At 41.6% G+C, this 12318-nt stretch overlaps 1 protein-coding gene across 3 annotated transcripts in view; it reads right to left on the minus strand.

Moving 5' to 3' along the window:
- SMAD9 (SMAD family member 9) overlaps nt 1-12004 on the minus strand; it is a 30004-nt gene extending 18000 nt beyond the window's left edge. For 2 of the 3 annotated variants that reach the window (XR_006711498.1, XM_045474192.1), the window contains exons 1-3: nt 11396-12004; nt 4309-4566; nt 394-504 (exon numbers count right to left, since the gene is read on the minus strand). Coding sequence is in view for 2 of the 3 variants with exons in the window: in XM_045474192.1 (XP_045330148.1) it covers nt 394-504; nt 4309-4566; nt 11396-11807 (781 nt within the window). In the remaining variant the exon portion in view is untranslated. The remainder of the gene's footprint in view (nt 1-393; nt 505-4308; nt 4567-11395) is intronic. The other variant, XM_045474200.1, reaches the window with a different exon arrangement.
- Nucleotides 12005-12318: the final 314 nt, after the last annotated feature.

A 12318-nucleotide genomic window follows, 5' to 3' on the forward strand; every position in this document is an offset into this window, starting at 1 on the left:
CCAAAACCCTATTTACATATTTACATATATTTGTAAGGGCACCCCTCTAAGCCAAATCAAAGACCCCATGACAAAACTATAGTATAAACACAACTGGAGCAAAATTGCTAACTTAAATACCACTTCCTGTGCTCAACATTCAGAACTACAAACATCTAAATGTTAGGTTAAAATAAAAAATTAACTTACTCTAGTTACCGGGCTGATAAACAAACATTCACTCTACGGTATTGAGGAATGCCAAAGTTAAAATGCACAGCCATCGTTTCTGCCCCTTAAAACACATGTGAAATAGCAGGCTAGCACATTTCATTTTGTTTTTGGATTTGTTTTGTTGTGGGGTAATAGGTAATTGGAAAACAGCTACATTTAGCTGTTCATCTGCAAATTTACCTCCATTAGGCACTGACAGCACTAAATGACTATCAGCTGTGGCATCTACAGGTCGGCCATTCTGGGTCCCTGGGGCTTCTGTGGCATGATAAGGCGGGGGTGGTGTGTCAGCTAAAAGAAAGCAGTAAAACAGAGGAATGTCAAACTGATAAACTACACAAAGACAGATCCAACCTTTCTTGCTGTGAAACTCAGGGCTTGGTGGATAGCGTTATTGCTAAAGACGGGCAGTAATATAATAAGGCTATTCTGCAGGACATTGTGAGTGTCACATAGAAGAAATCGGTTGTCCAGACATCCTCACAAAACGGCTGATTAGTTTTCCCTCTCACTTAGGGGTTATCTATGAGTTATAAGTTCCGACGAATGTAGGATAAGATTTTCAAAGCTAGGAGCTATTCTCCTAGCTTTTGCAATGGCAGAAGAGTCTGCTGTCTGACTTTCAAAGCAGAAAGCTAAACCTTCTTTGAAGTGAGCTTAATTTTCAATTCCTCTGTTGCCATGGATTGTACAATGGCCACAGAGATGGTCTCTCTCTGAGATAGTTCCAAATCTGCTCCCCCAAATGCAGAACAGTTGAAACCTGATTATAACCTGTGCCCCAAGGCATGCTGAGAGGAGCTCTTCTCCCCAAATATCAGTTCTATAATTGGACAGTGATCAGGGTTAGGCAAATGGGTGTGCATTCAGTAGATAATATCTTATCAGAAATTAATTCACAACACAATAAAAACTCCTGCAGCAGAGGAAGAACCTTTCAGTGAGAACATCAGAATAACTGATTCCTCCTGTATACATTCCTAATGTCAGTTCAGAATAGTCTTGTTTTGTTAGGGGTGGATGGAGTGCAGTGGCATGAAAAGTTGACTCAGTCTGCCTTTGTTGAATTGAATTTTGTCCATTCCAGTAGTTCCCACACTTAAAGTGTGCATAAAATTGCCAGTGAAACTCTAGTTACAGATGCAGATTTCTCAGAAACTCTGAGTCTGCATGCAGGTCAATGGCTAGATGAAGACATGTATGTTTACAGGCACTGATGGCAGTTCCCAGTGCACGCCACATCGTCCAACCGTGGATAAATCATTTCCTTGTGAGAAAATAAACGCTGACCCTGTTTATAGGAAAAGTCATAAAGCAAGGTGGCCCTTTTGTAGGTCCCTGACTGGGTCTATCTATAAAATACAGGTTGAACATAGTTACCCTATCACCATATCCACTCGTAGGCATATGCCCAAAGGAGCTGAAAGCAGGGACTCAAGCAGATGCTTGCATGCCAGTGTATACAGCAGCACTCACACTAGCCAAAAGGTGGAAATAACCCAAACATCCATCAACCAACAAATGGATTTTTTTTTTAATGTGGTATATCCATTCAATGGAATACTGCTGTCACAAAAATGAAGTAACTGACACAGGATACAACCTAAACTATGAAAACACTATGCTAACTGAAATAAGGCAGACATCATATGATTCCACTTCTGTGAGGTACCTAGAATAAGCAAATTCATCAAGATAAGAAGTGGGTTGAAAGTTACCAGGGGCTGGAGGAAGGAAGAGGAAGAGAATCGGGAGCTACTGCTTAACGGATACAAATTTCCTGTCAGGTCGATGAAAAAATTACGGAAATAGACACTGGTAATGGTAGCACACAACTCTGAATGTGCTTAATGCCACGACATTGCACACTTAAAAATGGTTAAGATGGTAAATTTTATGTGATATATATTTTACCACAGTTTTAAAAAATTAAGATGAAAAACCATTAAGTGCTACATTTTAAGTGTGTGAACTCTATCTCCATGATAGATGTATGAACTATATCTCCATAAAGCTGGTATAAAAAAAAATTAAGGGACTGAACCAGTGAATTTCAAGATTTCCTTTTAGTCTCACTTATCTGTGGATCTGTTATTCAGGTTGCATTTTGCTGTTAATCATTCAGAAAAGAATTGTTTTCTCCGAAATGAAAAGAGCCATTCCCTCCCTAAAAACTAAGCAGCTTCTGCAAAGGTGCTGAGGTCCATCTTTCATGGGTAGGAAGAGGGAAAATATCAACCTGCTAGTCCCACCGATTCAGGAAGACAATGTCAGTGCAGGCAATCTTTACAGTGCAGATACATTTTATGTAAATACGTGTTGGTGACATAATTATCCTCCTTTCTCTTAACCATGGCTCTGTCCCCAAATGACTTCTCTTCCTGTTGTGTCTCTTTCTCTGTGAATCCAGCCTCTTGTAAGACAGCAGCCATCTCCTTCCAGTCTGTGTGGATGACCCCTGAGCTTCCTCCCAGGGTCTCACCCCACATCAAGCCCTACTGAGTCCACATCCTCAAATACATTGTCTTCTTTCCATCCCCATATACCTCCCTTAGTTCAAGTCCTTATAGTTACTCGCCCAGGCATTACTGAGACCATGATTGTTCTCAACAGCCATTACCTCTTAAAAATCAGAGACTACAGTCATAATCAATCATCATCGTACCTGTAGCAGTAGCACAGTGCCTGGCACTTTTTAGGCGCTCAGTAATTACTTACTGACTCAATAACATCTATATCTATAACCCTGAGCACTAGCCCTGTGTTCCAAATGCCTGTGTGGTGGTTCATTTACTCTGTAACCAACGAATGAGCGACTACTGTGTTTTAGCGCCTGTGCTACACATATGAAAGATGACTGACAGTTGAATGGGGGAAATAGACCCAGAAGGAATTATACAATGTAGTGTGTTAAATGAAATAGTAAACGTATATGAAAATAGTAGCTGTATTGTTGAGGGGGCAAAAGGAAGAACTGAATAACTCAGAAAGGCAGGGCAACTCCTTTCCTGTCTTCCCACATTTTATAAGTTCTGTGAGGATAGGGACAATTTTTACCGATCTTTTAATTCTCCTTTCGGCTCCCTAAGCAATGATTTGTGTAATACAAGTTCAATAAATCTCTCTTAAATAAATGAATACATGAACAAATGAATGAGGCAGATCGTAACATCTAGCACCAAATGAATCTATTCATGCCTTTAAGAACTTGTTCCTCGGGATATGATCTACCTCACACTCATGAGGTGCAGTAAACCTCTTCATCATTATCTAACTTAGACCCACTTAGCATGTGCAATTATGACAACGTGCTTGATTCCCTCTTTTGCCCAGGGCATGCACACCCCCTCTCCCTTACGTAGGCTTCTTCAGTTCAGCAAATGTTTACTGAGTGAGTCTGTCTTCAACATGCTGTGCTAGCTTCACACAACACAAAGGGAGGACACGCTGGTGAGGTGAGGCCTGACACTGCCCCGGTGAAGTTATGCAAAGAAAAGGCCAAGCATGGACCCCTCACATTTCTTGCCCTCAGGCCAAGTCTTCCTGCTTCAGTCAGCGAAGTATTTTATTATCTCAATTCTGCGACCTTTAAAAAAAAGCCATTTCGTTTCTGAGCGTTCCCAGAGGATTAGAACCAGAAATGAGAGCAAAGAGATGTTGTAGCTCCAGAACAAATGCTCCCAAATGGCCCTGATCTTAGAAGGGGCAGGGTCTAGTGGCCCACAGGAGATTGCCACACAAACTGTAAAGCTCCATATGAACATCAGTAGCCAGTGATTATGATGATGACGGCCCCACCGTGAATAACTGTGTTGGGTCAGGGTCTATGGAGACCGACTGCAGCTTTTTTTTTTTTTAATTTTTTTTTAACATTTATTCGTCTTTGAGACAGAGAGAGACAGAGCATCAATGGGGGAGGGGCAGAGAGAGAGGAAGACACAGAATCCGAAGCAGGCTCCAGGCTCCGAGACATCAGCCCAGAGCCCGACGCGGGGCCGGAACCCACGGACCGCGAGATCGTGACCCTGAGCTGAAGTCGGATGCTCAACTGACTGAGCCACCCAGGCGCCCCGACCGACTGCAGCTTTTACTGACCTGAGTGTTGATAGGGGCTCTCTGGCTCGGAGGGGCTTCCTGGGGAGTGAGGGTAGCCGGCGGTGCACGGGGACTGTGAGAACACGTGCCCAGGCGAGGGAGGGAACGCAGGGCACGGAGGCTGCTGGAAGGAGTCGGGATAGGTGGCATTGTGTGGCATGAGAGGCTCGCTGTGGAGGGAGGCACTGCGGAACTTGGCCAGGAGGCTGAGCTGGGGGTTATATTCACTATGTCTTGGCACGAGCACTGGAGGCAGCACTAGGATGAGAAAGGAACCAGCGGGTTAGACTCGAACGTTGGCTCGTCGGCACAAAACCCGGTGGACGCTTGCTGTTTGTGTCTGTCCATTTTTGATGAGACAACTCTGTTTTCTGGGAACTATCCATCCACCATTCTTTGTGCTTGCTGTAGAACTGTCAGTTAAGGTCCCATCTTTTCCCAGAAAGTGAGCTTGTGAAACAAGCTGAACACCAAAGTTTAACGCTTAAACACTCTTATTGCAAACTGAGTATTGAACAGAGTATCACAGTAAAAAACAACAACAACAAACAAAAAAACAGTTTAGAGGAGAATCGTTCTGATGTCAGCACTCTAAAGAGACTGTCTATTCAGTCCTCCCACAGAAATTACCAGAGCTGCTCTATTATGTGGCCATCTGCAGATCTAATTGCTTGTGTCTTCCTTTAATTTTGCCCATAAAGTGGTTATTTTTTTAAGGCAAAATTGGTTTCTAAGTGATCCTCAGAATTTTTTTCCCCTCAGATACCATGTTGAATTATTCAGATGACCAGCCTAAATTTTAGGCTCAGTGGTACTGCTAAAGTAAAAAAAAAAAAAAAAAAAAAAAAAAATTCTACTTGTCTTTACCAGAAAGATTTAAAGGTAACTAAAAATCATTAAGTAAAAGATAAACAGAGTTATAAAAGTAAGAGATAAGCAGCAATAAGAGAACTTATAAATAAAGCCCCATGTGTGTTTCTTCTGAATTCCATACTTGGAAAAAAAAAAAGTATTTTTGATCCCGATTCTATACAAAGTTAGGAATGGATGCAATTCTCAAAGGCAAACATTATCCAGGCTTTCCTAGTTCCTATTGATTTCTGCAGTGTCACAACCCCTGGCAGTTGTCAGTAAATGGTGTTGAGTATAGCCTCTGACCAACATAAGTTCCAGAAAGAGAAGCAGAAAAAACAGAGGGAGGAAGTGATCAAAGAAATAACAGAAGAAAATCTCCCAGAGCTAAAGAAGGATCTATGTCATCACATTGAAAAGAGCCATGGAATACACAACCCAGTTAACGAAAAGAGATCCAGACTTGGTCATACCACCTTGAATTTCAAACATCGAAGGGCAAATGGAATATTCTAAGGGTTCCTAGAGGATCACCTCAAAGCCACCTATGAAGACATGAGAACTGAATTGACTATTGGTTTCCCATCACCAATGCTGGACACTAGAAAGCAATGGACCAAGGCTCTTCTAAGGGAAAATAATTCTTACCACAAGATCCCATGATGGAAACGAATACAGTAGCCAAAAAATAACATAAATCATAAACTAAAATGTAGATATCAAAGATTTAAAAAGAAGAAAAAAAGAGAGAAGTTAATATAAATTAGCTAAATCCTCATCTTTTAGTCAATGAAATTATCTAAAGGTGATAAATTCAGAAATAGATTTATAAGCATATCATATAGAATTACTTCCACACTTTTTAGGAATCAATGTGTAAACACTGTCTAGGTGTATAAGTATATTATCTAGAGTTATCTCCATAATTTTTGGTAATAATGGAAGGAACTAGCAAAAGAACTAACCAATAATGATTAAAAGAAGTTGTTTCTAGAGATGGATGTGGTAGCTCTTGTTTTTAATCACACTATTCATTTGTTACCATACGCAAATATTGATAAAAACTTTCATAAACAAGTAAATATTCTGGGGGCGCCTGGGTAGCTCAGTCGGTTAAGCTTCCTTCCAACTTTGGCTCAGGTCATAATCTCACAGTTTGTGGGTTTGAGCCCCGTGTCGGACTCTGTGCTCACGGCTCAAACCCTGGAGCCTGCTTCAGGTTCTGTGTCTCCCTCTCCCTCTGCCCTCCCCTCACTTGTGCTCTCTCTAAAAACTAAATAAACAGGGGTCCTGGGTGGCTCAGTCGGTTAAGTATCCGACTTCAGCTTAGGTCATGATCTCACACTCTGTGAGTTCGAGCCCCGCGTCGGGCTCTGTGCCGACAGCTCGGAGCCTGGAGCCTGCTTCAGATTCTGTGTCTCCCCCTCTCTCTGCCCCTCTGCTGTTCATGCTCTGTCTCTCTCTGTCTCAAAAATAAATAATAACATTAAAAAAAAGTTTAATAAAAAATAAACATTAAAACAATTATTTTTTATTTTATTTTTTTAATGTTTATTCATTTTTGAGACAGAGAGAGACAGAGCATGAACAGAGGAGGGGCAGAGAGAGAGGGAGACACAGAATCCGAAACAGGCTCCAGGCTCTGAGCTGTCAGCACAGAGCCCGACGCGGGGCTCGAACTCACGGACCGTGAGATCATGACTTGAGCCGAAGTCGGACGCTTAACCGACCAAGCCACCCAGGCACCCCTAAAACAATTTTTAAAGTGTAAATGTTTCAGAATAAACAAACAACAATAATAGCAATAAAATAACATCAATCACAAAGTCTACCACTTATCCACCATAATACATTTATGTCTTTCTTAACAAGCAACACTTTTTCGTTCTACATGTAGAAAATAAACTCTAACAGGTAAATGAAAAGTCTTAAACTAAACCACAACAGTCGAGAGTGCAGAGAAACAAATTATTTCTTCCCCCTTTAAAAGCCAATATGTGCATATACTGTTTTATGACATTATAGGACACCCAATGGCATCATCATTCAAAAAATGAGCTGGATGATAAGCCATTAAACTTCCTTTTATGTGTTCCATGAATATGCAGGAGAAAGATGACTTTCTCCATGAGTTGTCTGAAAGTGAGGGCCCGACAGAGTAAATGGTATATGGCTTCTTTTGCAATGACGTTTCTTCATCACAATGATAACAAGGTTCAAATAAACACTCACTTTTCTTTTTTGAGTGGCCTCACACCCCCTGAATACAGAAAATTCAATTTCTTCGTAGGCCAAAGATCAGAGGCACCAAAAGAAAAAAACAGAGGGTTCGTCCTCCTTTAATGAGACAAATGCCTTGATAATGTGTTTTTACCATCTGGACGAAAATTTTTGTAAAGAAAACCAATGGTATCATTCTGGTGTTATTCAGCTTGACTGGCTAGTTTACCTTAGATTTACACTGATCATATTTCTAAACACTTTCACTCAAAACATAGCTGTCTTAGTCCATTTGGACTGTTATAACAGAAATACCATAAACTAGGTAGCTTATAAACAATAAAAATTTATTCCTCACAGTCCTAGAGGCTGGGAAGTCCAAGATCAGGGTGTAGCATGGTCAGATTCTGGGGAAAGTTCTCTCCCAAGCTACATATTCTGATCATCTGGGTCCTCATAAGGTGGAAAGGTATAAGGGATTTCTCTGAGGCCTCCTTTAGAAGAGCACTAATCCCATTCATAAGTGTCTTTCTTCGTGACCAAATCATCTCCTAAAGCTCCCATCTCCTGATATCATCACCTTAGGCATTAGATTTTCAACATGTGAATTGGCGGGGAGGGGTACATAAACATTCAACCCATAGTAATAGTTATTCCTAATTACTAAATTCTATTTCTAGATCACAATTGCTGCTTACAAATATGACATAGTGAGATTACAGACAGTGGTTCAATTTTATGCCATCTTTTAAATACCACACTGTCTTATTTTTTTATTTTTATTTTTTTTAAGAGACAGACAGCAACAGAATGTGAGCAGAGGATGGGCAGAGAGAGAGGGAGACACAGGATTTGAAGCAGGCTCCAGGTTCTGAGCTGTCAGCACAGAGCCCCACACAGGGCTTGAAGTCAAGAACCGTGAGATCATGACCTGAACCAAAGTCTGATGCTTAACCGACTGAGCCACCGAGGCACCCCAAATACCACACTGTCTTAACAACTAAGTCTTAACAACTAAGCATTACAAGGGGGCAACAGTGGCAGGAGTTACTGTGTATATGGGTTGTGTACAAAGCAGAGCTGAGAAAAGCTTTTGTATCTTTTTCAAGAGTCATGTGGTTTTGATATATGGGTACTTTCAGTCAAGAAGAAATTGTACTCCTGAAATAAGCTCCAGTCGCAAGGAGTAAAATCACCACACACTGCAAAAACACTTTTCGCGTGGCTTCTACTAAACTCCAGCCATGCAAAGTGAGGTTTGAGTACTAATGACACTCGTACCAACTGCTGGGTACCAGTCGATGAAGGTGCAGTATTGAAACTGAGAGTTAAGGTTTAAAATTTGAACAGCAATTTGACAGAGCAATTTTATATCTGTTGAAATGAAGAGTAAAACAAAAACAAAAACAAAACTGAGCTCGCATTTGGTAAGTCTTCTTAAATGTTCATTTGCCTGGCAATTCATTTGTATTACAGAAGTATTGATATTTGAAGGGTTGGAAATTTAAAAATAAAAAACTGGTCCTTCACTACAGGCAGTTTGAAAAGCATTTAAATAGATGATTTAAGTGGTTGTGTGAGTAAAAAGAAAATCTGACTGTAGCCCTCAATGTTCCTAAAATGAGGGAGTCAAGAAAAGGAGATTTCAAATGAAAAACTTAAGCTTTATGATAACTAGGAACCCAATAAACTTGCTTAACATTAGCATCCTCACTGTTCTCAAAATATTTACTTTAAACACGACCAGAAAGCTAGATGTAAAATCTGCTTTTTCTAATAAAAAACATCAAAGTTAGGAATAAAAAATCCTGTGTAGCTTAAATATTACCTTAAAATTAAAATTATATCTACCCATCTTTCATTTTGGGAAGTCAAACCTAAAATATAATAATATGAAATCTACCTGCCAAATCATTTAACATTTCTTTTTTTTTTTAATGTTTATTTTTGAAAGACTGAGAGAAACAGAGCATGATCAGGGGAGGGGCACAGAGAGAGGGAGACACAGAATCCAAAGCAGGCTCCAGGCTCCAAGCTGTCAGCAGAAAGCCCTATACGGGGCTTGAACTCAAGCACCATGAGATTGTGACCTGAGCTGAAGTCCGATGCTTAACTGACCAAGCCTACCGAGCCACCCAAGAGCCCCTTGCATTAATATTTCTAAAAGAACTTTACATAAACTAAAACACCAAATAAGGCTTTTAACTTAGGTTTTCTAGTATTCAAAAGGAAAACCAGAGACAATGAGCCAGATAACTTCTTGCAATGTACATTTTACAACTCCATTACTCAAGAAGAGAGAAATGATTTCTTAATGAACATTTTTTCATCAGGTATACTTTGAGTGCTTACTGTAACTCATATCTTTGAAACAAACAAGCAAAAAAGAATCAAGTCATTGTCATAAACTTGGACCTGAATGACTTTTTTTTTTTTTTTCTTTTTTTTTGGTATACAGAAAGAGCCCAGAGAGAGAGGAAGGAAAGAAGGGAAGAAAGCTAAGACCTACATGATCTAGTGAAAACACGTCAGATTCTCCAGGGCTTTCTCAACAGTCTTCTACAGAGACTCACTCAATCCCAGGATGAGGAAACTGTGAGAAGCATCCACACGCAGGCAGTGACTTCCCTGACTATAGTTATACAACACGACGGGAAGATTTTGGAGCCTGAAAGGTGGCCTAACTCAAACCACTGTAGGCTGGGAACTTCCTAGTACCGCTGTGAGGTTAACGCCAGGCCTACTTAGACACAACCACCTCTCTCTCTCTTTTTTCTTTTTTGTTTATGTATTTTTGAAAGAGAGAGAGAGACAGAGAGAGTACCAACAGGGGACGAGAGGCAGAGAAAAGGGGACAGAGGATGTGAAGCAGGCTCCAGGCTCCGTGTTGACAGCAGACAGCCCAACTTGGGGCTTGAACTCACGAACCGTGAGATAACAACCTGAGCCTAAGTTGGACACTCAACCGACTGAGCCACCCAGGTGCCCCTAGACACACTCATCTTTTAATGGACATGGGCCACTTGGCAGAGCTCATGTGCCAGCCCTCTGGTCTCCCGGAATGAGACAGGTGGCCAGTCAGGGAGAGGAAGCTCCTATGAAAACCGCAGCCCTATATAGCCAAAGGAACACTCTATCCAAAGAGAAGTGTAGTCAAACTGCTACAGCCAGTGTGAAGGACAAGGGTAAACATCAGACTTCATAAAGGGGGTGAAATATATGTACCCCCCCACACACATATGGGTACATGAAGAGTTTTAGAACAGTATTGAAGCCATATTTAAGAACAACTGCTAATCTTTCCCAGCCCCTGTTGCTTTCAGTCCTAAAAGGATTTCTAGCAATTCTTCCACTGGCTGTTTTCAGACCCAGATATGAGATACTTCCATGCACCTGAGCTTGGGGAAAGTGGCAGCAAAAACCTCCTTTAGTTTAGTTCGGTTTCACTGAGGGAGAGAGGATAGAAAGGAGGATGTTCCTTTTTTTTTTAAGTTTATTTATTTTGAGAGAGAGAGAGTGAGTGAACAGAGGTGAAGCAGAGAAAGAGAGAGAAAGATTCCCTAGCAGGCTCCACGCTGCCAATGCACAGCCTGACGTGGGGCTCGATCTCACAAACCGTGAAATGTGACCTGAGCCAAAATCAAGAGTCAGACACTTAACCACTGACCAGGGTGCCCCAGGATGTTCATGTTCATAGCAAAGCCATATTAAGACCTTCAAAGACCCCCAAGAACTGGAAAAATTGATGACAACTGCAAAATACATCAAAACAAAAATTCATTTTTCAAAATCTCACAAAACGTGTATGTATACTGGAAGCACCTTCTTTCTAGATTTTTCTGACTGCAAAAGTTTGGATTACTTCCTCGGATTTGAACCTCCCCTCTTCCTTTTCCTTTGGTGAGGTGGGGCGGGGGGCGGGGCTTGTCTTGCTGATGCCCCATCACTCCTCTTCAAGTGGGACAAGACTCCTTAACTTTAAAGATAAACCATGACATCAGGAAGAAAATCTCACCTGGAGTCTCCACCCGGCGATAGTGGTAGGGGTTAATGCACACCTCTTTCTGCTTGGATCCAAATGGGAACTCACAGCACTCCAGTGGCTTCAACTCGTGGTGAGACTGGAGATCAGGCCAGCGCCACACTCGGCAGTAAATGACGTGGGGCAACCCCTTGCGGTGGGACACCTGCAGCCGCCCATCCAGGGACCTGGGAATTGTAACGCATTTGCTGGGCTGCCCTGGGCAGCTGAGGGCCCTCTCCAGCTCATCCATGGCTCCTTTCTTCTTCTTTAATTTCTTTACTAAAGAGTCTACTGCCTTCTCTGCCCACTTTTCCTCTTCATCTCCTTGCTTCCAGCCTAGCAGTCTCTTCACTGCCGGGCTGGTGAAGGAGAAGAGGGAGCTGATGGGGGTGCTGGAGTGCATAAGAGGTGAACTGCAGGTGTCCAGTGCAAAGAGGACCTGGAAAGATAGCCCTTTATTGCCTGCAGGGCCTGAGGGAAGTATGCAGCAAGTAACTCTCCAGGGATGTCATAGGTACAAACTCTGCAGGGATGTCACAGGTACAAACTCTGCAGGGATGTCACAGGTACAAACTCTCCAGGGTTGTCACAGGTACAAATTCTCCAGGGATGTCATAGGTCTTCCTTTTCTTCTGGAAGTAACTGACCGATTCAGGCTGGGAACTGTGTTGACTTTCTGCTAGGTCCTAGAATAGGCTGGCCAAGTCTGAAAAACAAGAAAAAAACACTCCAATCAGCTTAATCAGGATAATTTTCAGAAAAAAATTAAAGGTTGGATATAAGGAAGAAAATACACTTCAAATGTTTTGGACTTGAAAACTCTTAGTCATCTTTGGCTCTTCCTTCTCCATTATCCCCTGACCCAAGTCTTGGTGATTTTGCCTTCAAAATGTCTTCTAGAATTTGAAACTTCC

This window comes from Leopardus geoffroyi, chromosome A1, assembly GCF_018350155.1.
Source record: "Leopardus geoffroyi isolate Oge1 chromosome A1, O.geoffroyi_Oge1_pat1.0, whole genome shotgun sequence".
Classification (NCBI taxonomy): domain Eukaryota; kingdom Metazoa; phylum Chordata; class Mammalia; order Carnivora; family Felidae; genus Leopardus; species Leopardus geoffroyi.